This window comes from Cupressus sempervirens, chromosome 3 (assembly GCF_028749045.1).
Source record: "Cupressus sempervirens isolate cs-2001-9-10 chromosome 3, ASM2874904v1, whole genome shotgun sequence".
In the NCBI taxonomy this organism is placed as follows: domain Eukaryota; kingdom Viridiplantae; phylum Streptophyta; class Pinopsida; order Cupressales; family Cupressaceae; genus Cupressus; species Cupressus sempervirens.
Genome location: NC_143120.1, coordinates 559,141,832 through 559,165,470, shown reverse-complemented (window position 1 = coordinate 559,165,470; position 23,639 = coordinate 559,141,832). Strand labels below are relative to the sequence as shown.

Genomic DNA, 23,639 nt, shown 5'->3' with positions numbered 1-23,639 from the left:
GACATTACATCTTTTTTCAAGACAGATCACACTAGCTCATGGAACTTGTCCTCCTATATTTGTCAATTCCTTTTCAAACTTGCCAGACATCACCTGGCTTTAAACAAATTCTGTAGTCATCTCCAAATATAGGGATAATGAATAAAGTTTGTTTCAAATAGAATCGCCACAGTGAATGTGCTATATGCCAAAGATTGTAGACACAACCCATACAAAAAGAAGTTGTGCCTCTTTAAAATGAAATGTCTAAGCAGAATAAGTCTTGCAAATAATCAATGGTATGGCAATTTGACTAGGCACAAGTCAGCAAACAAGTAAGCATACAACCAGCTTAAGCACATCAAGCACCTCAACGAATTTTCTACTGCTCTGGGTAGTCCTTTGAAATTCATACGACCTTGACTATCAATCTTTGACATCAATGACAACATACTCAACAGTCTGCAAAACACATTCATCTCTTGAGTCTACAAATGTGCAGTGAGCCATTGAGATGTTACAACTGCCACCCTTATATTACTGCCCACCAAATCATAAATCATTAAGATGTCTTTTAACTCCATCTTTGAGCTTTGTTTGCCTCTCTATGGACATTTTCAAACTTTTTCTTGGTTACACTTAACTTCTCCCATACATTCCAGTTCTACTCTACAACATTTGATTTTATACACTTCTTTGAGTTTGTGCTTTCATCTTGAGACAACTATTTAACAGCATTTTGTTCCTCAAAACACACCGACTTTGTAACACTTGTCATCTTGCCTTCACTCCATTGAGCTCTAACTTCGTGATTTAGCATATCATATTCACCATATCATAGTCTCTTTATTTCATTATCTATCATTGTCTATTATTTCTCAGTTATTTATCACTGATTATCTATCTATCTGGTGGTTGTGGAGGAGAATACACAAAAAGCAAGAACTTGATTGAGGAAAGTCTCCAAACAATAATTTTCCCTTGTTCCATGTGTACATGTCTTGGAGGAGGAGAAACAGCTCGTGGGATTATCATATCTCCTTAATTGTGAGTGCTTTTTCATTCCCTTCATTTTTGTTGTTTCCATCTTATAATTGTGTAAATCCATCTAATATTATTAGATTATTTCACTTTTTGTTAAATTAGTTTATGTCTCAATTGTCTGCCTTGTTTTCTTTGCCCTAACTGTTCAGGACACACATTGGTTGCGCGGACGTCCTGCATCCATGTTATAGTCCTAGAATAGTGTGGATGTTAGAGGCAGCGAGCTTGTAGAGCCTAGCAGTTAATCCTGACAGTTAGCTCTATTTTTTTCCAGTAGTTAAACATTTTTATCTATTAGAGTGATTTTGTTAATTCAGTTTTTATATTTAGCATTATATTTTCTTAAAGTCTTAAAAACAATTTTATCAATCAAGTTGTCTTGATTGTCGTAGCTCACCAAAGCACTAGTAGAAGTTAGGTAGTGCAAGGATGGAGTGGCGGATTCACTCCTTGGGGATTTCATCAATCTCGATGCTAGTGATTCCCTACTCCACAAAATCTTGCATCAATGACATTTCCAACTGTAATAGACACCCTTGGTCTGATTTTTTTTGTTTACTTACTACAAATATGAACGAGAGTTTATGACAATGTAGTTGAATGCACACAACCAATAACTAGTGACTGTAATCATTATATAATCAGCTACACAGAAAATTCCACAACCAAACAACTAACTTGTTCAATCCAACTTGATAAGTTCTTGCACGTTCAATAGAAATAATATCATTCAAAGGAAGCATTACATTAAAATATAATCATAAAATGATACCCTTGCATTGTAGTCCAAACTTTAAATGTTATAATATAAGTCAGAGCTATTGAAGCCCTAGAAGTTACCAAACTAGAATGCTCAATGGAGTCCAACAAAGACCCTTCTACAGCACTTCCAATGACCACAATTACCACCCAAATACTCCACTGTGCTCTGCAATAACTGCTGAAATGGTGCAAACCATTTATGTATGACAGTAGACTCATTGTGGACAGTCAGCAATGGAGTTAACAACTACAGCTATGACTTTGTCATTGCTACAACAATGTCCATCCTTCGGCAACAATAGAAATCATGTACTAACTTCACTGAGAAATCATCAATGTTACTACGAGTGACGGCCAGACGTCACTCCTTGTCTGCAAATTGTAATCAATACTATGAATGACACCCATCTCTAATCTCAACACAGAACTACAGAGGCCTCAGAACTGTTTGAGCATTTCCTTACCAAAAGTATTGTCTTCTTGGGCACAAAATTAAATTCTTTGAGCACTGCAAATAAACTAAACCCCAAACTATGTGATGCAACAACATAGAGATTGTTAATAAAAAGGGATTTCATCCTCCAAGCCCTTTAATAGCAGAACTCCAGCGAAACCAAAAAATTCCAACTTCTCCAATCAAGAATACCAAATGAACTCTGCGAGTTTTCATTTATAACATTCTCAAAAGTTCCCACTCACGTCACCAATCCATGTGGGATAAAACAAATCACCTTTTCGGTCTCCCAAATATTAAAGGCCTCATTCTTTTTTAAAATAATAATATTTCCTCTTTCTTAGAATGTTAAATGGTTCCTTTTTAAAAACAATGTTGTGTTAATAGATCAAGGGGTACAAGTCACTTAGTCATAAGTGACAATATAAGAGACTTAGGTAACTAAAAATCAAAATGTATTTGTTTTAACAAAATTAAGCTTTATCCAACATCCAACGGTGACATATTTCACTACTGGGGATATAGAGGCCAACTCAAGTCCTAAAAATAGACACTTACTGAAATAGAAACTACTAAAAATAGTGTCCCAACACCAAACTGGCCCCATCTAGGATACGCAGCAGCTTTCGATAAATAGTAAGTGCTAAAAAATGACCACTGTTAAAGAGATTAAGTCTTGGGCAAGTTGTTTGAAATCACTCCAAATGATGTCTATCATCTCCATTAATCCATCTAAACTCACCAGTGCATCAGAAACCCACAAAAGCCAACACCAACTGCACTGCAAGAAAAAAGTGAAAATGGGGACATGATATCAACAAACAATTGCAGAATTTTCTTTTGGTTTCTTGGACGACATCCTTATATATAGTAAGACATAGGAGGAGCGGATTAGGAAACTTGATAAGGTATTGGACATCATGGAGGCACAAGCTCTCTATGCAAAAGCTTCCAAGTGCAAATTAAACTTGACAAAGATTCTCTATTTAGGGTATGTGATTGGTGCAAATGGAGTCGAAGTTCATGAAGACAAGATTCAGGCCATTTTGGATTGGCCCCCACCAAAGCAATCAACCAAATTGAGGGGATTCTATGGTCTATGCAGTTATTACAGACGGTTTGAAAAGAAGCTCTCATAGATTGATGCACCTCTCATATATCTTACAAAGAAAAGAGCTCTCAAGTGGTTAGATGAGGCACCGCACACATATTAAAATTAAGGAGGTGATAAGTTCTTGTACTATGCCAGGATTGCCTAATCTTTCTCATCCCTTTGTTTTGTTGTGTGATACTTGGGCTAAGGAGATTGGAGCAGCATTGGCACCAACTTAACACCATGTTTCCTATAAGGTTAGGAAGCTCTAAGATGCAAAGTGGTCATACTCCATCTACAATTAAAAGAGATGCTTACCATCATATGTGACTTCCCAAAGTTTAGACAATAACTGGTAGGTCAAAAGTTTCTGGTTAGAACATATAACAGCAGCTTGAAATATTTTATTGGAGGAAAAGGACTTACATGAAAGATAGTGGAAGCTGGTAACCAAAATTGCAATGTCACCTTCCCAACCCATTCAGTAGGGTTAGCCTATTTAGTTGGGTTCGATAGGCTAATGACTTAGGGTTAGGGAGCTTTAGAAGCAGCGGATCCAATGGGGTGGCAGTACCATATGTTTGTTTGAGCTCTAGCAGTTATGATGAGTTCTCCCGTTCAAATTTTTAATAAGTCAGTTTCAGGCATCTGCTAAGCCAGTTATCATTGACCAAGATTAATGTCAAGTGTAAATATTTTTAAAAGGCAACCTTTTGGAGACTTCAGTGCACTTAATAAAGTCCTTGATTTTATCTTAATATTTTGAAAAGGCCGCTAATCCCTTTTGGGAGGCTAAAGAAGAGAAAGTTGAAGCTCATTTCTCTTATGCTGAAACTAAATAGTTTGATATTGCTTTTACTCCAGGAGAAGATTGTTCTTCTTAGGTTTGTGAGGACAAAACCCCTCCTAGGCCACATTCTCTGTGTTGTTGAGACACACAATCTGGAGTATTACTTGATGTTTTTCTTCAAGAAATCGAATGGAGCTTTTATAGTCATTCACATTTGTACAAATTCTCAATTATAGTTGCAGATTTTTTTGATATACTATTTTAGTTTGTAAATTGAGAAGAGAGAATGGAGATTGAGGCTGTTCATACCTTTCCATTTTTTGGTCATACTCCTTCAAGGCTGATCATACAACTCCTAGCTTGGCATGAGACTTCTTGGCAAGGGCAGTTGGGGATAAAGGTAATCTGCAATTCTGCGGCATCTTGGATGTAGTCTGGTTTTACCACATCAAGCCAAATAGATAGGGTATCATAAGAGATGCCTACAGTTTCTGGGTTTTGATTTCTTGGTTATTACTTCTGCAATGCATTATTTCTCTTCCCGGCATATGGGTATGTCACATTTATGTTTCTATCAGTTTTGGTTATCTCGGCATCTCTAGTTAAATATCAGCATCGTACTTTCAGATTACAGTTGGTTTGAGATATTGCAAGCTATTTCGTTGTCATTTTGTTGTTATAAATCTGTGATAAATTGCAATACATTTTTGCTCTTCTATCTCTTCTATCTTTTACATCTACCATGCACCCCACCCAATGAAACAAGATTTATTAAAAAATAAACATATATTGATTCAAGGATTGCTTATGATCCTTGAAGAAATATTAGTCAAACAAATAGTGATAAGGAGGAGCATTATCAGGTATTCTGAAGGGAAAAGGGATGATCATTGCTAGAGAATAATTATATTAAACAAACACTAACAGCCGATTTCAAAGAGTCATGTAAGGCAGCAATCAGATGCAAGAGATGCTTCACTTGGGACAAAGGTGATTGCAGTGAAAGACATGTCCCTCTTAAGGAATATATATTGACATATCCTCCATTTATGAAAGGTCATAGAATGAGATAAAAGAAAGGAAATACAAACAAAATTTTATCTCTTCTGCAATCTGAAATTATGCAATCAGTTCAGTAGAAGAGATATACACGGCAACATCGGCCCAATCGCAGAAGATGTCAACAATCTAAGAATTGAATAAATTTTGGGGACAATGTACTGACCCTTTTCCGGGACATTAGAGAATTTATAGGCCAACCCATACTTATATTAATATTGACTTATGGAGGACTTAATAGAGATTTATAAGTCATTTTAATATTGTAAAAGGGGTTAATAAGAGATGAATTGGCAAAAGGACAAGGAAATAGGGAAGCTGAAGGTCACAGGTTGGGTCCTTAAGAGAAGGAGTTCATTTTGGTTATGCTTGGAAAATAATTTTGATCTTGAGTTTCTCTTGGAGAAATCTGTGAAGTGTTCAGCTTCATGTTCAAAACCTGAGGAAGGAAACCTTTAGGATCTACTTGCCAGATCAGATGCCAACCCAGTTCAGCATTTGGAGTTGTAGGTTCTTCTCTATGTTTATCAATCTGACTGTTGTTGTTGTTTCTAAGATTATATTAAGTGTTTTCTTTCTCTATACCTTTTTTTGTACTACTGAAAGTAAATGATTGTATTGAAAATAGAAAGTTTAGCTTAAATGTGGATAAAATATGTGCACTAGTTGTATAATCCTTAACTTCCTTGAGGTCCTCTCGTATGTCTTGAATCAATTTCTCTTTCACTCCTCTCTAAGATTGCTTCTTTCAAACCATTATCTCATTACAGCAATCCATCCTCAATTTTGTAAAATTTTAACTCTAAAATGTTTGCATCGTATTTATGTCCTACCTACTATGCTTCCATTGACGTAACTACAGATTATGGTAGTCCAAATGTCATGTTTCCATAGATCTAATTTTCTACTGTATTGAAGCTCCTAGAAATGTTCACCATTGCATTGTGCAACATAGCCTTGTATCTTCCCACCAATTTGCCTTTCGTGCTTCATTTTTCTTTCTTGATCTTGGCATCATTTTTTGTTGAGAAACCAAACAACCACTTTATATTGCTCAATTACATTTCATATTTGCTCCTCTCTCTATCTCCATTTCAAAAGCCCCTTAAATCATATAAGAAAACAATTTGTATTTAGTAGAGTCTATATACTCCATCATTTTCTTCTTTCCGTCTCTTCTAACTGCATCATGCTATTAGGTTTTTAATTTGCAAGACAATACAAAGCAAAACAGTGTGTACAGTAGAATCCTCCAATTGCAAAAGGGACACTCTCTATGACCTCAACTAAAACCTAAATCTAAGCTGAATTGATCCTAGATATCAAATTGTGAAAAAGGTATATAGGTATGTACACTATACAAGATTCACAAACAGGTTTCTACAAAAGGGAAATAATTACCTGACAGTATTTTTTTGCATTGGATACAAGAACTTGGTCGTTAAAAGCTGTGTGCCTTGAGGGAAAGATTTCATATATTAAGGATGAAACGGCCAATCTAAACATATAAACAACACCCTCTAGCTAGCTACAACAAAGACTAACTATTCAGTGCAAAGAAGATTCTGAAATGAATAACACGTGATTCCAAGAACTAAACTGTAAAGTTGCATTCAGAGATACCATTTAGATGAACAAAAACATCAATACAAAGCTTGTCAGAGTTGCTCAACATCAATTTAATCAACTGAATCACAAACACAAATGAAACAAATTGAACAACAATTTCTTGAGTATAAGCATAAAATCTACTACCTTCTCTCGTCTTGTGATCTTGTGCCCAAGAAACTTATTTATAGGTTGTGAATACTAGTCTTTGGGGATTAAAAGTACTCACATTTTATCCCAAAAAGAAAGCTTAAAATCAAGTGCTTATAAGGGTTCAGAAAAGCTGGAAAGAAGTAAACTTTAAAGAAAAACTAATCCTAAACAAACAATAGAAATGAAACTACCTAAAATAGGCATTCCCCATTCTCCTAGAAATGAACATGACTGGAGTAGCTAGGAAACTTAACCAATATTTTTATGGAAATTAAACTTGTATTATGCATTTATAGGAAAAAAACTAAGTCTTAGTTCTTTAATCCTAGCTTTTTACTTTCTTGGAACACAGTGTTAAGACATTGTGGTGCCACCCATTTCTAATGCAAGCATGGATGACTTACTGTTGATGGCATGCTTCTTGGTAAATCCCACGAGGTAACTATATATGGGCAGAACTTTTGGTTGCCTTAGCCAATTTTGCAAGCAAATATTAGTTTTTATAGTTTTCATAGTTGACCCATCAAATCTATGCATCATTAGAATTTGAAACCCTTAGATGACTTGACCATTTTCAAAATGTTAGCTAAAAGCAGCTAGGTGTGTACGAGGGTCACGTCTACCATTGTTCTTATCTAGGCAGAGATGTCACTGTCTGAACCAGGTCCAAAGTGCAGCAAACGGAAAATTACTGTATTGTTGCCATTTAAAATTTTAAGTGCATTGTCAGGTAAAATTATCATTCGCTGAAGCCAAGCAGGAAAACCATGAGGCAAAGCCATGGCTATGAAGAGGAATTCTGACTTCTCATTGTCAACTTAGTAAAGTAAGTGGAACTTTCATGTGATTTTGATGACTCAAAAGTTGCCTACTCTTTAAGAGAAGAAATGTCAATTATCATATGACACCTTAAATTTGCATGCATCAATCTTATCATTCAACCTCTCCCTTGCACAGTTTCTGCCATTTGGTATTTATAAAAACTCTGATATTTGACAGAATTATTAAACTAGGGTTAGGGGATAATCCATTGCCACCTGTCTGAATTTTCTTTCTCCTCTATTTAACTTCTAGCATCACGATTTCTTGCTGCACATCTCCCTGTCTCCTTTGCCATGACCCAAATGTTGCCTCTTCACTGAACTGCCTGCTTCTCAACTTTGATGTGACTGGTTAAAATATTTCCATTTATCTTCTTTCTGAAGAAGGGAAAGAAAGCAATGACAAATGATTTTAGCTTTCGTTTTGTATTTTAATTGTTAAGCAGTGTGTCCTTTGACTCTTTCCATACAATCTTCCCACTAATACCAGCAACAGTCCTTCCTTCCACCTTTGTGCATGCTATAGAGCATTCTGGATCCTCTGTTTTAGCATGTTGTCCCTTGAAATTTCCTAGTTTCCCATTTTTTTAAAATCAGAACAATTCCTCCTACTTCATATATAATGGCCAACAGAGGTAAAGTTTGCATCAATTTATATAAGATTTTCTCTTTAGACCCCAACCAACAGCATTGTTTTCTTGAAACACTATGAGGTATAGAACTTGAACAAAAAGATCCTCTTAATGCAATTATATCATAAAACTACTATTGGTATCTATATCAATAGTCAATCCTTTTTAAACATCAAAGATGTAAAAGTCGAAATTCCATATTCAACCAACCGCAGCTAAGACACTTTATAAGTTTATACTCACCCCCATTCGCTTTCCTTTACCTCCAGCTAGTAAAATAACAGAGACACTTTTTTCTCGTACATCCTGTGAAAATATCCAAAGTCATACATCGAGGAATGAATTCATAAATCAAACCAAAAATAAAACAAAAATTAATTAAAGATGTGATTTCTAAAGAAAATCAATAGAAATCTAAAATCTATAAAAACCTTTCCCTCAAAAAGTTGTTTTTGCAACAAGAAATACTACAAGAACCATTTTCAGCTTTAACATGCAGATTCTACTATACTCTGGCACACCTCTTAGAGGTAAGTTGCTTTCTCTGTCTACTTTGTCCCATTCACAAGTTTATTAATTTGGTTCACTAAGGCAAGCCACCAAGCAGAAATTTGTGTGTAATGCAAAGGCATCAGACTACTATAGGCAGCTCCTACAAGTCAAACACAACATCAATACCTTCATGTAGTTTGTTTCTAGTTATGCATTTTGAACTACGCTTGTAACATTAATATTCAAATGAGATCAAGCACTTCAAAGATCCAACCATGCACAAGTAAGTTCCTTGGTGATTCATAATCAGACAAGAATTCTACTTTCAATAATTAGATTGAATTATCTTAGTTTCATGGAGTGTCTGATTCAGTTTGTGATATAACCAAATATTCCTTGAATCGTCACTTTACAGATCCCCATAGTAATACACAACACCGAAATGTGGGACTTGTCACTTATTCACTCATGTATAAAGATTGCAGTGTGCAAAAACAGAAACATTACCGAATTGCACTCAACACTAGCCACAAAGCTTTGGGAATTATCTTCAGCTTGTTGAATAATGAGTGAAACTTGTAGGAACCAAACCCAGAAATTTCAAAGCATGGCTGTCCCTACCAAATGGTTTAAGTCTAAGACCATTTACATTGATTTCCCAATGACTGTTATCCTTTGAGGATAATCATAAACTACAGCTCCGTATCCTAATATTAACAGGACTTTATCTATAGATATTTTGAAACTCAAGTATAGATTGTTGTGCATCTTGACATGTGATTTTTTTGGAGATATCATCCAGTATGACCTGTGCAAAGAATTTGTAGGTAGAGAAACATGCCATATCCAATTAAAAAATTGAACCCACGACACTCAACCCTTGAAGGGTTATAAAAAGCAAATATTACAAAAGAAATCATATCCAATCAGAAACCCATCAACTAGTTGTCTTTCAACACAAGACAGGTATCATTCATAAGCAATTTATAGTGATTAATACTGACATTATTAGCATTAAATCAAATTTTAAAAAGGCGCAATATGCAGTGACAAAATTATGAGCCATAATAATGCTTCACGGGCAATAAGAACAAACTAAATCATGCTACATCCACTATAGTACAAGTTACAACGATAGAAAATGAAACTTAAACAAGAACGTGAAACACAACAAATAAACTGAGAAAAATTTATCAATACAGGACATGCCTGAAGAATTCCAAAGAAACTAATATGTTGTACTGTATGTTTCTTTAAACCAATCGCCAACTGTTATGTAAATTAAAAGAAAGTCTTTTCAATGGAGCAAAAGACCATAAGGCTCATTACTTATGAGGCCCAATCCACACATCTATTCTTTTGTCTGCTTTTTAAAAAAAACTTCTATGCTGATAAACACTGCCTACCACTGCTAGAAGGTTCACAAGTAGCATGAAAGACAATACTTCATTTATCAATTTCTCCAATGGTTCAATATCACAATCATTTGAAATACCTGACTTAGAAAGAAATAGACAAGTCATGCCAAGCTTAAGATCAGTACAGCCAATTCTTGACAGACAAAATATTTGTTCTATTGAACTTTTCGTCAGATCTTTATGGAAATGACTTGACATTTCTCTAATGATTACAATAAGGAATTAACCTAAGTTCCCATATTCGCTCAGCAAACTGGAATTTGAAAGTCAATTCATAGCAAATTCAAATTCATTCAAAAGTTCTTTTTTGTCTGTGTCATTTGCTGCAAATTTGCCAAATTGAATCCTGGTCAACTTTGCAGCAAATTTTGCCAGGCATTCGCTGACATCGACAAACCCGGAGCAAATGACACACAAATGTGGTCTGCCAAAGTCAACTCTTAAAATTGTATTTTTTGTCACTTTTTAGGTCACGCGACTTGCTAAACTCACGAAACTCCCATGTTTTCGTAGCAAACAATCCTCCCTTATGTTTTTCTAAACTCGCAATATTCAGTCCTCACCCATAAAGAAAACAGAGTTGATAACCTGCAGAAAACGATGACGACACCTGCAAAGCATTTATATGCTCAGAATAGCATCGATATGGTGGTGTATTTTTGGCATTTTGTTATGTCATTTGAATCTAAAACATTAATATATGTGGTGGTGTATTTCACTAAGTTGCTTTAATATTAGCATAGTGGTGTCTGAACTTATTTGCTGCAGCATATTTTTACATTTATTTTTTATTTTTTAAAAGGAAAATTTGTTGCATAGACAAACCCAAACCCAACCCAAAAAGTATTTGGATGAATTTTGAACCTGAACCCACATCTGCACCAGAAACTGAACCAGCAACTTTGGAATTAACCAATGAGAAAATTCATCATCAATCCTTTTTCCAGCATCTGAAAGTTGGTGCATCTTCCTAGGGATATGCCAATCATTAATATATTTGACTTGCTTCTCAATTCAAATTTGAGGCTTTTACAAAGCCTTCCATTGGTTTCCTCGTCTCTTCATGGGACATTGGTGTCTTATGCTAATGTGAAAGATCCCCTCTGATCTACTGACCCCAAGTTCTGAATTTTATTGTGTTTCTTTGACTTAACTATTTTTTTGTGGTTTTGCAATATTCGGTTTTTTTTGCGTATTTTTGGGGCTTTTCCGATTTTTTTGGGTTTTTTCTTGATAATTGCAATGTAAAAATGAAACACGAAGAAGTTACAAACAGAAAATACAAGTACAGATGAAAGGTATGGCAAAGCATCAATTTAATGAGTATCTGACTCCAAAATTACAACAAATATACCCGTACAAGTCTGCAGCAAATCTGAAATTTCTTGAGATATTTTGTGGCACAAAATAAAGTCTGATTTCATGCCCAAAGCTTGTACGTTAAGTCTCATCTGTAACAGCAGTTTGAAACACCACAAAAAATCTCAAATAGCTTCCCAAATCCTATGCCCAGCTAACTAATTGTTGCAATCAATCAGTCAGATGTGCAGTAGGCTGCGTGTGCTACTGATGATGAATAAATATGCCCAAGATAAGCCAGACCTGCAATTTACTCCCTTGAATCTTCTTTGCAATAAATCGGAAACACCGATTCCATTATCAATCTGCTCAATGATGAAGCCTCGATGAACTCGCCTTCCAAGAAAGTTGGATTTTCCTTCATACTTCCAATCTCTGGGAAGTATTCATTCTCAGAAGTCCTGATCTGCTGTAAAAACTCTTCCTCAGTTCTCAATTCGAATTTGCTGCTGTAAAAAAAGAATGGTTAGAAAGCCCCAATAAAACCTCCTGAAACACAGGTCAATGAATTGACTCATCTACACAATTGAATCCTGATAGCGATATCACAATTTGACTTGCAGTAGAAAATATCTCCTACTTATCTATTTATTCTAATAAAGTTTATTTTAATAAACGTATTTCCCCTCATCAAGTTTGAACTCTTATGACTCCCTTACTCATAATAATAATAAGTTTTTACAAAAACTTAAGCCTTCCTAAGTGTCATGTCCCATTGTGGTTCACTTATTGGTTACTTTATAAAAATAATATAAAGTACCTTTTTCTTATCAGTAAAATAATATGAAGTAACTTTATTAGATGTTTATTTTAAATTTTTTAGAACATTAAACTTTAAAGTTATAACATAAATATTCCATTTTATTACTAAAAGTATCAGCTGGACTCCAAACTAAAAACTAAGTGTTGCCACTAGTGCAAGGATGATGTCTAAATATAGTGAGGCCACTGTCAGTCCTAGTAAAAAATAGAACCTCATAAAATTTAGGAAACTATGTCAAATCATCTATAATGGCTTAGAATGTCTCCCAGGCCATCTCCCAGTCTCCTAAACAATAGGGATTGTTAAGCTCTCTGCTAAGCTCGACAACCCCGGGTTGGGTCCCCTAACCACTTTGCTGACCTACAGGAACCCATGATGATATGCCAACCTCTGTTGTATTCTGAACTGCTTAAGGGACGTTACATAACAAGAATGGTGGAGACAAACTTTTTTATGGAAGTTTACTATGTTGAATTAAAATGTATCAAATAGATCATATCATGTTCATATATCATAAAATGTCCAACCACAACTAATTCCTTGATGTTGAATATGTTCTCGTTGATGTCAGAGATTGATGATCAAGGTCATATAAATCTCAAATGATTACTCAAAGTAATAGAGATATGAATGAATGACCTGGTTGTTTGCATGAGCTACTTGGTTGTGTGGTTGAGCCACTTGATTGCTTGCTTGAGCTACTTAGTTGTCTGCTTGAGCTACTTGGCTATGTGCTTGAGCTGCTCAGGTGTCAACTTAAGCTATTTGGGTGTTTTCTTAAGCTGCCTACTTGTTCACTCGTTGACCTGTGCCAAGTCAGCTTATATGCCATGTCATTGTTGAATATTCCAAAAGGTGCAATTAAATATGAAGTGCAATGATAGAAAAGGTGTTTAGTATATTTAAGGCACCAAGTATTTAAGGCAGCAAGCATTTGTCAAGGGTTGAAGAATGAAGGAAGATTTAGATAAAGACACGATTCCTGACATAATTATGGTGTTTATCTTTGGAATAAACTTATTATTTATTCTTCCTAACTATGGCTACGATGGCTTCAGAAATCAAGGCTTGATAATTATATTTCAAGCAAATTTATTACTCGATCCTCATATATTTGGTGTGTCAACCTTATTCTATTGTAACATCTTGCTTAAAAAGGGAGTCAGTTTTTATTTTGACAAAAATCGAAAGATATAGGAGACGTTTCCTGGTGGGTTTAGAATGTTCAGAGTTGTACGGTGATAATTCTTTGAAAAATTGGCGGGTGTTGGTTTCAATAGTTAGCAGTAACTATTCATGGAATATTATGGTGTTATATCAAATATTCTTGATAGTTATCCAGTTGTATATGATGGGATTTGTGTTTGTATTATGAAGTAAATTTATTAACTTCAGTCATTACTTGGTTAGTTACAAATAAAGACTTGAGCTTTTCTGATGAAGTTGTTGGTTTTTGTGTTTTGACAAAAAGCATGGTGTTTTCAAGACTGCGGGACTTATTAAGTCCATTGCAGTTGAGACTGAAACAGAATGTGATGTTAATATGTATGGGGTGAGAATGAAGGCTGTGAATTTTATTGAGCGGAGCAAGTTTTAAGCCAAGCAGATTATTGAATCAAGAAAGATGATAGATGTCAAGCTTTTCTGAAAATCATTTGTTAAAATGTGTGTGGCATTTAAAAGGGGGTTCTGATGTTTGGATTTTGCAATTGAGTTTCCACTTAAACTGGCCTTGGTGCCTGAAAGGAACAGAGTTGGTTCTTCAAGGAGACTTGGTGCGCTCTGTGAGTTAGTCATCAAACTGAGGTTGGCACCTCAACTGATCCAAATTGTTGCTTCAAGGAGGGCTGGTGATCTCTGTGACTTGATGTTTACTTACGTAATCAGGTTTGGTGCCCATTTTTGCTAATGAAAGCTATTTAAACCATGGTTTAACCCAAAATTGTTTTCCACGAGAAATTGTTGTTTGCATCTTGATGGTTGTTCTCTTTATGTCTTATGTGGTTCATGCATTTACAGTTTAAAAGTTTTCAAATGTTGATTTGCCGCCCTCCCGACCCCCTGTCAGTTTTTCCTATGTGCTCTTTGTAATATCCTAGGAGCATATAATCTCCAAATTTTCTCCCAAACAATTCTCAGAATATAATAGATAAATTATGTAATATAACCCAACAATACTAACAAGCAAATGAACCTATATGCTCAAATAAAGACTCAGGTTTAATACCTCAGATTTGTTATTGTATTATAAACCAGCAATACAAAAACATGCTTAACATCCAATCTTACAAGCAACAATAACCTTCAGATTGGAAACATATAAGAGAACCTGTAAACCCAGCATGAACTCTATCTTGAATCCACTTCGCTGATGAACCAGGGCTACGTCCAATCCACCAGAGATTGCCTAAAGGTTTGTGTCTTCAGGTGTGATAATGGAAGATGTAAGCTCTCACAATGTTTCTCCAAGAGAAACCTAATTTCTCCAAACGATCAAATATCCAAGCATGGTGAAAACAAACTCTTCATCCTTCTTTTATGCTCAAACAGTGACCCTTCAGTTTCCTTCTCCTGCCATTTCATATTTTCCTTCTTGTCACCTTTTAGCACTTATTAATTTGACTCATTAATAATTTTGCATCAAGCTCCCTTAAGCCAAAATTAATATTTTATAATTTCATCTTCAGAATTCCTAATGTCCCAAAAAGGGGACATTACAAGTCCTCCCTCCTCAGGATTGCTTGTCCTCAAGCAATCAGTGCTAGGATCCAATATAAACTTGCAAGTAGCCCTGTAGCCCAATCTGAAAATTACTGCTACACCCATTTGCTGGGCTACTCTGATTAAAACTGCTTCACGCCCAAGACTATATAGAACTCGTCATAATCCTCAAGGGGTAAGGCACTCATCCTATCAACTCTCGGATCCAAACCAGCCTCGGAAAAAATGCTCCAACACCCTGTTGTCTAATCTGATATAAATAATGGGTCCAAAATTGTGAAGCCACTCATTAATACGTTGCTGAAGTAAAGCATCAATCATGCCAAATACCAGGATCCCACACAATTATACTATCACGACCATTAGATATGAGAAGATATAAATGTCTCGAGGAGCTATTAATACTGGACAACTCTCCACGAGTGATCTATCATGGAAATGCATACTAATCTCCATCCAGAACTACTGATAAAAGTATCAAACTGCTCAATAGCTGAAATCAATACCAAGGGTACATCGCTGTCATGGATAAAGAAAGGATTAAAAATCCATTCCCCATGATCAAATTATAACTCCCATCAACCCTCAACCATGATCTAGTCAGCTGGTGAAGCAATGAGTTTATCTAGCTCATGTGTAAGTCAAAAACTTTAACCACGTGTAAGCTGATTGGAGAATGAGAAACAGTGTCAAATCTGGAAATCGGGTCACCACACCAATCCTATGAACAAAAATCGCCGCTAGGAACTGCAATTGGGTCTCACATCCCCCAGTCAAGATCATCATCATCACAAAAATCAAAAAGATTGAGATCTTCTATACTCAGCTCAAAAAGTGGATTGTTAAATGTCTCAGCATCCACCTCATTAAGGAATTGTCTACCAGCTGAAAATGTTCCAAAGTTTTGTTATTTGATCTCTTAGGGCAGTTATCCAAGTTGTAAGTTTGTTGAATGCTATCAAGTTCCTTAATCACTTCCAAGAAAAACTCATGTCTTCTTTTATCCTAATGTTCCCTAGATTGTCTAGTGACAACAATCTGATTTTCTGCTTCATAAAGAGCAACTCGTGTATTGTCAAATGCCCTTTGAGCAACATTAAGCTCCTTATTGAGCCTATTAACCTCACCCTCTATTATCCTTAATTGACCGGCATAATTTTCAGCAACTTTTAACATGTAATTCCTATCTAAAATCACACACAAATAATCTGATTTCAAAGATTCTAAAGCTACTTTTTAACCCTTTATAAATCAGTGATAATAGGATGTCTTAGTTGCCTTGGCACAGACGCTCTTCAAATTCTAGAATTAGGATGTCTTAGTTACTGAGTGTCACGTCGTACCTAAAGACACTGGACGTAATTGTAGTTGATTAATGAAATATGTAATCACATTTTGTAGCTGGAAAATTTTAGTCTATTGGCAGATAAATCAACCAAAGAATCTTCAAATATTGTAGACAGCTAAAACTGCAGTATTAATCGACTATGAAATCGTGTCTGCATTTTGGAATTCAATCCCAATGGATGGCAGCTAAAGCCCTATTGTTCATAATTTTTTATAAGGTCTCATCCGAAAAAGGTGAAATGGTTGTAAAGGTTTGAAATCAGCAAACAATATCTATCTGTTACTTGTGATTGTAATATGGTAGTGTTGGTTAACAATTTGTCCCTCTTGCTAACTTGGCTTTACCTTGACTCAGAGGCCCAAAATGTTAGGAAACAAAAGGATGTTACCGACAAATGGGTCAATGTATGTGTTATATCACTACCCTCTGAATTGTAAGGTACAACTCCCTTATATGCAATATATGCAATGAATTGTGTTTTTTAATAGATCATTGGAATATGGGGTATGCTCTTAACCTAAGAGCAGAAAAGGATAAACTAGGATGTTCATAACTACAAACACCCCAGGCAGAAATAAATTTGGGCAACTTATAACACCCAATGGAATGGATATCGAAGTTCTTCTAACATCTACTCCTACTTCTAAGTGCAGATTTACCATCTAAATGCAAAAGAGGAATGAAGAAATATGCAAATGAGGGCAAATGGAATTGCTTTCACTATCAGCCTTGAATGAAATGGAATCCAACAAATAACTAATAGATTCATATACATTTATCTTTCATTTCCCAATGAAATTATCTAACATGATATGAAATGAACAAGAGAGGAAGCAAAATCATATATGAGTCAAGTAAATGGAATCACTTCTACCGCAAATATCAAAATGAAATGGAATCCACCTGATAATCACAGGATCACATATAATTGTCCTTCAACTCTTAATGCAAAACTAATCTATGCATGGACTACAAAACATGAAAAGAAAATAGTGTAAATCGAATTATAGAATTGTTCCCTCTCAAGTTTGCAGACCTTTATTATGTCAAACGATATTACATTTATAGTCTATTGTTATTATTTCTAAATTCTGGCAAAGCAACAATCATATAATAGAGAAGAAAATACGGAAATATCCAATCTATATTGTGATATGAGCACGTGTTATCTCTTACATTGATGATTCCGAATCCATGATATTCTTGAAAACACACCATGATTGTTCATCTTCATGCAATCTCAGAAAATCCTGTGGAAAATCATTTATTCTTCATTTTTTGTCTTTTTGCGCCAAATCCATATATTTCATATTCTAACAGTCGCTACATTTTCAAATTTTGATCATCAATGTTAAATCAATGATCGTGATTTAAACGTTGAGACTTTCCTTTGTGTTTTCCACCGTGGGTCCATCGAGTACACGTGTCTTCTTGTCACTTTATCACTAAGACTAGTTTTTACGCATCTCTCCATAGCGACATAGCGAGAAGCATTGATCTTTTAGGATTTGGCGGCGCTTGCAGAACTAACCCACCTCAGTCACTATCAGAGAATCTACCCAATTGCAATACACCAATCTGGAACCCATTACCTTTTGCAGCTCACAAATGGAATTTGGCCCCTCAGTTCCATGTGTCAAATCGTCGCTATGTCGCATAGAATAACGATTGAGCAACTTCACATAGCGAGATAACGACATCCGTGGATCTCTTTCTGATCTGACGGTGATAACAAAAAGATGTTAGGTCTCTTTGTTTGGCGGTGCAGGTCCCTCTTTCCAACTATGCACACCATGGCGAACAGTTGGCACCATTCCATTGCTTGGAGAATCTTACATTGACTTTCTTTCCTTCGTGGCACTTAGTGACTAGATTCTGACTGTGCTTCGTGAAATGTGATGGCCCACCAAACACGTGTGTTCAAATCGCTGGTCGCATAAATTAATAAACGAGCATCTTTATATAGTGACATTATGACCTCTGTAGATCTTCTTTGATCTGACAGCTGAAGGCATCTAACTTTAGCTTGATATTTGAACAGGACCTAATATGACATGTGAGCATCTGACTTTTCAACTAGCCAATATCATGCGTCCTTTTGTTCAATTGACTTTTCAACTTTGTCACGTATACGTGCGGATCAAATATTAACCATCAATTTTATTTTCAAAGAATTTGTATCACCTTTGACTTGTTTCCTTCACCATTTCTGCATTTTGAACATCCATTTTGTATTGAATCTAACTGATCTTGATTATGAACTATTCTCATGATCTGTTTATCAATCTTCAACTTCAGTCTTTTGTGTTCTCTTCTACATTTGCTCTGTATATATTTGTGAAAATGTATCCTTCTCTAGATATAGATCTTTGACCATGGAGTTAGAAACTTTCAGAGATGAAGAAATGCTTTCTCTTCTCAACATGAATCTTGTATTCAACATGATTAGGAACAAAGAATATGAATCATTAGAGATATTCAGATCTTCTTCTCATCCTCCCAAAACCTAATCACCTAGCCAAGAAATAATGTATTGCTCATATGATTTCCCACATTAGACTAACTCAAAGGGAGATGAGAAGAAAGACCATTCTAAGGCAAATCTAGACTCAGACTCAAGACTTTAACTTTTGACTTGACTCAAAAACCCTAAGGCAAAGATATAGACAGAAACTTGGGCAACAAGTAGATGCAGTATTTCTTTGCATCTTCTGATTTATTTGTGAATGGTTTAATTAGGGATTGCTGTGGATGTGTAGAATAAACAAGAAATGTATCTTAGAATAATTCAGGACTAAATATTCCTACAATTGTGGGCTCCATTCAACGCAATTATAGCTGTAAAGAATGCCCTTGGTAATTGGAAGTTAAGTTTCTTAAGAGCTTCAAACAAAGTAAAATTTCCCTATTTTTATCCCTGCAAGAATATACCATGGATGAGTTAATTCATAATGAATGAGCTAAGGAGCTCTATAATGGATGGTTCATAAGGTATAACACTTGCTGAAGGTTTTGCCAATGGAGTAGCAAGCTAAGTAGGCTAGATATTGGGAAAACTCTAAGGTTAATAAGTCAGAGTGGTGCTGAGATGGGTGACTCTTCAGAAGTTCTGATGTTTCACCTATATGAACTTCACCTAGATGCGATAAGTGCCAAAAGAACTAATTATGTTAATGAGAGATAGGTACTTGTAAACTACTGCTAGTGCAATAGTGAAATATGAATCAAGAAATTTATCTCAAAAATTATGCAGTTAAGTATGGCTAAAGCATCAGATAAAAGGAGATTTCTCAAAAGTTTTGACCAATGTGATTCCTCTCGCATTCCCCTTGCAGGATACCACTGTCGTGAATCGTGATAAAACTATTATGAGCCCAATCAGGAAATCGTTTAAATATAAAACAAAAACTGAAATGAAAAATTCTGATATCGGTATCATCAAGAATCCGAAAGGAAACATTCTGACATACGAACTATATCTAAAAGCTCAATAATCAATAGTAGGATCATGGAAGCTACTCAAACGTTGATGTTAAGAGTACATACACAATTTTCTCAGAAAGACAAAAAGAATTGCATATAAATATTTAAAAGCATTCGACTGTAAGGGCAAAAAGAATCCCACGTGCCTGAAAAGCATCGGCGTCAGTAGTCCTGCTATATTCGAGAGTAGCCCTTATCCTTATAGTCGAAGAACAAGTAAGCCCTGCACATGATTAACACCACTAGCTCATTTTCTGGCCTCTCAATCGCTGTAAATTGTTGGTAACATGGTTGAAAAAGCATACCTTTACCTCTAAAACAGAGAGTTCGTGTCTCTCTCCTTCTCCTTCCCACTGATGTTGCAAATGAGATTGAAGAGCAAGAGTGAGCTGGAATAATCGGAGCACGGCTGTGGCGGCTGCTGAACTGTGTCAATGTGCTGTCCATTGTCTGCTGTTTGCTTGTTTTTCTTTTCCACCTCTTCGCCACCAATGCCGCTCTATGCCTTTCACTTCATCATACACGCCCTCCACAACAGGTAGCAATGAATAATCCCACGCCCGTGCAAGGAATAATATGTTAAGCTGCGACAAAATAAGAGCATCTCATAATGAGGCCGGTGAGTATTTTATTCTGCACCTTGACGCCGTAGTTATGTTTATTGTTTTGCGATAAGTGGTATGTACGAGGGAAGAAATTCCCTTCACATAAATTTAGTCTTAATTATACAAATGCAAACGAAAAACAAACTTCACTTGATTTTAGGACTCGACCTTGATTGTTTATTTGGGTTTTAATATATAGGGAAAAAATTAAGTGATATATAGGGAAAAAATTAAGTGTATTGAGTGGAATGGTTGTGCTCATAACAAGATATCATATGAAGCAATCAAGAATGAAGATTTTAGTTTATAGGTCATTGAAAAGAAGTTAGTAAGGTAGGATAAAATAACATCATTGTTTTCAAAAGTAAGAAAAGACTATTATAAAAGTCTGCATTCAATCGATGGTTGTTTGCAAAATACAAAATTAGAATTAGAATTCATCTATCCTAATTTGAACCTAAAATGAGCATAGTGGTATTCCTAAAAAAGGTGGAATAAGAATAGCTTATTTCCTATTCCAATTTTTAATATACTCAATTTGATGGGTTATCGGATCCGTGATTTTGTCACTCGATTGTATTTTGCCATTCAAATGTACTTTTGGACTATTATCTCTTTTCATCATAAGATATAAACTAGGTCAACATTATTTAAAATTTAATTTGTAGTTTTTTTAAAGACAAAAAAGACTAATACCAAATTTGATATATTTTACAAACTTTCATAAAATTATATTTACAAATAAATATTGTGTTTAGTCTTATAATTAAAACTATGTTGAAAGATCATTTAAATATCATATTAATGAACTCGACTTATTTGTATTTTTTATTTTCATTAATAATTTTAAAACTAAAATGATTTTAGTTCCGATTTTATACTCATTAAAATAATTTGATTTGATTTAGAATTAAAATTGTAATTTACAATATAATATGTCCTTTGAATTTCAAGGAATTTCAAAGGTTGTAGTATACCTTTCACCGATAAAGTCAATTTAAAAAATAAAATATAGTCTACTTAAAATAATTTGGCTTTTAAAACATTAATAAAAAATTGATATTTATAAAATAAAACAAAAATTTATTTAAAATATTACCAAACTAAAAAAAAAAATTATTAAAAAAAAAATTTTAAAATTCCAATTCCTATTTTGATTGTTGCAACCAAACACAGAATATGTATGTATCTTTTGACTTCTCTTCCAAGTCAACCAAATAGGTCCAAATAATATTTTAAAACTTATTTAAGAATGCATGAATACCAAAAGAGAGTTTATTCTAGCATAGATGAATGTCACATTCGATAATTCTTGCAACCAAACAGATAGGGCTTGTTTATTAGGGAATTGAGAATTGGCATTTGTTGTTATGGATTTGTTATTCCAAACTCGTTTGGCTTGACAAAACTAAAATTGAAATTTGAGAAGAAACTTAAATTTAGATTTTTTATTATTATCTAGCAAGAAATCTAAATAGTGTTTCAAGGCTTCTCACTAGTAAAATCGAAGAATATATAACCTAGTGTTGAAGAATATGGAGCTCATACACACATTATTGGCTCATAAAATATAGATTTCACAGCAAATAAACAAAGTTGTGTTCTTCATAATTACCATGGTTTTCCTATTAGAGATGAAAAACCCCATACTTCAGAAGAAAAAAAAAAAGAATAAAAAGCCTACTTTCAAAATAATCATCATTTTCTTTGAGAGAAATGCCAAACAATTGCTCACTCATTTTGACTTGGAGCTTCTATAGTGATTATTTTCATATACCCAAGTAAAAAATCCAAAAACAAACAAATAGAAAAAATTGTAGCAGTGCATTTACAACTCTAGGGAAAAATAAACTAAGCATCTATAATGAGTTCATTAGCTTCACAATCGATGTCTGGAGTAGAGGCATCGACAACTAGATCATCTGCTTTGACATCTTCATCCACTTCCTTGTAGGGAGTCATCTTGTTCATGGCCTTGATCTCCTCCTCATCATCGAGGTTCAATTCATCATTATTGTTTCTTTGCTACTCTTATTTGGAAGAGGAGGGGTCTACTTCAGAAGAAGATGTGGACGCACTCTCAAACTTATGCTTAGTCATGGCAACTCAAAGAATCAATGCCATGACCTTGAGTAGGCCAAATGTATGTGGATTCAAATATTTCATCGAATTTGTGAAAGTAAAATTGGAATAGGAATTCTAATTCCAATTCCACCTATTTAGGTAGAATATCAAATACTCATTTTGGGGAAAAAATGGGAATATGAATTCCTATCCAATTCACCCAAACAGAGGATTTGAAATTTTGGGAATTTACAGATGCCTAGTTCAATTTTGGCAACCAAATGAGAGTAGGGAATTTAGATTTACAATTTAGTGTTTATTGTGATAAGATGTTTTATAATAACTATATAGTTACTATGGAGCACTTTGCAGGGATATGTCTTTCCTTTCAACTCCTGATAATATGATTTAGATATAATGAATTAAAAATGATAATTCATAATTGGCATATTTACCATATTAGAATTCGATTCAATTAATAAGAAAAGATCAAATAAATCTTTAAAAAATCTTTGTTATTTCATTGGGAAATATAATCCAAAATGCTTGATTTATTTTAAATCCATGATGAACAAGGCAAACTCAATGAATGAGAAAAAATCAACAAAGTTGTTCAAATCTCTATTACAACTAATTTTACCATAGAAATATGTTGGATACAATTATCTAATTGTGTGTTGTCTTTGATGTTACACAAATGGCATATCAGTTGGCAGTCAGTATCTACCAAGCTCAATTGGTCAGCAAAGCAAATTTTTGTGTCTACCGAGCATTCCTGGAAATTACTCTATGTAGACAGTGTCTACCGAGCTCACTCGAGTGTCGAAAGAAAATGTGGAAGAAAGCAATGTTAACCGAGCTCACATGGTTAACAAAAGAAAGTTAGTGTTTACCAAGTTCACTCAGTCTCCAAAGGATTTTGTAGGATTCGTAATGTTAACCGAGCCTCTGTTAGTTAACACAAGAAATCTTTTCAGGAACAGTGTTTACC

At 34.8% G+C, this 23,639-nt stretch overlaps 1 protein-coding gene across 2 annotated transcripts in view; it reads right to left on the bottom strand.

Annotated features, from left to right (window-relative positions):
• Window positions 1-20,525, bottom strand: part of ISPD (Nucleotide-diphospho-sugar transferases superfamily protein) — a 224,407-nt gene extending 203,882 nt beyond the window's left edge. The window contains exons 1-3 of one of the 2 annotated variants that reach the window (XM_089820899.1): window positions 20,285-20,525; window positions 20,126-20,202; window positions 8,639-8,701 (exon numbers count right to left, since the gene is read on the bottom strand). In XM_089820899.1, the coding sequence (XP_089677025.1) occupies window positions 8,639-8,701; window positions 20,126-20,202; window positions 20,285-20,426 (282 nt within the window). In that variant the 5' untranslated portion in view covers window positions 20,427-20,525. The remainder of the gene's footprint in view (window positions 1-8,638; window positions 8,702-20,125; window positions 20,203-20,284) is intronic. The other variant, XM_089820900.1, reaches the window with a different exon arrangement.
• Between the last annotated feature and the right edge of the window lie 3,114 nt (window positions 20,526-23,639).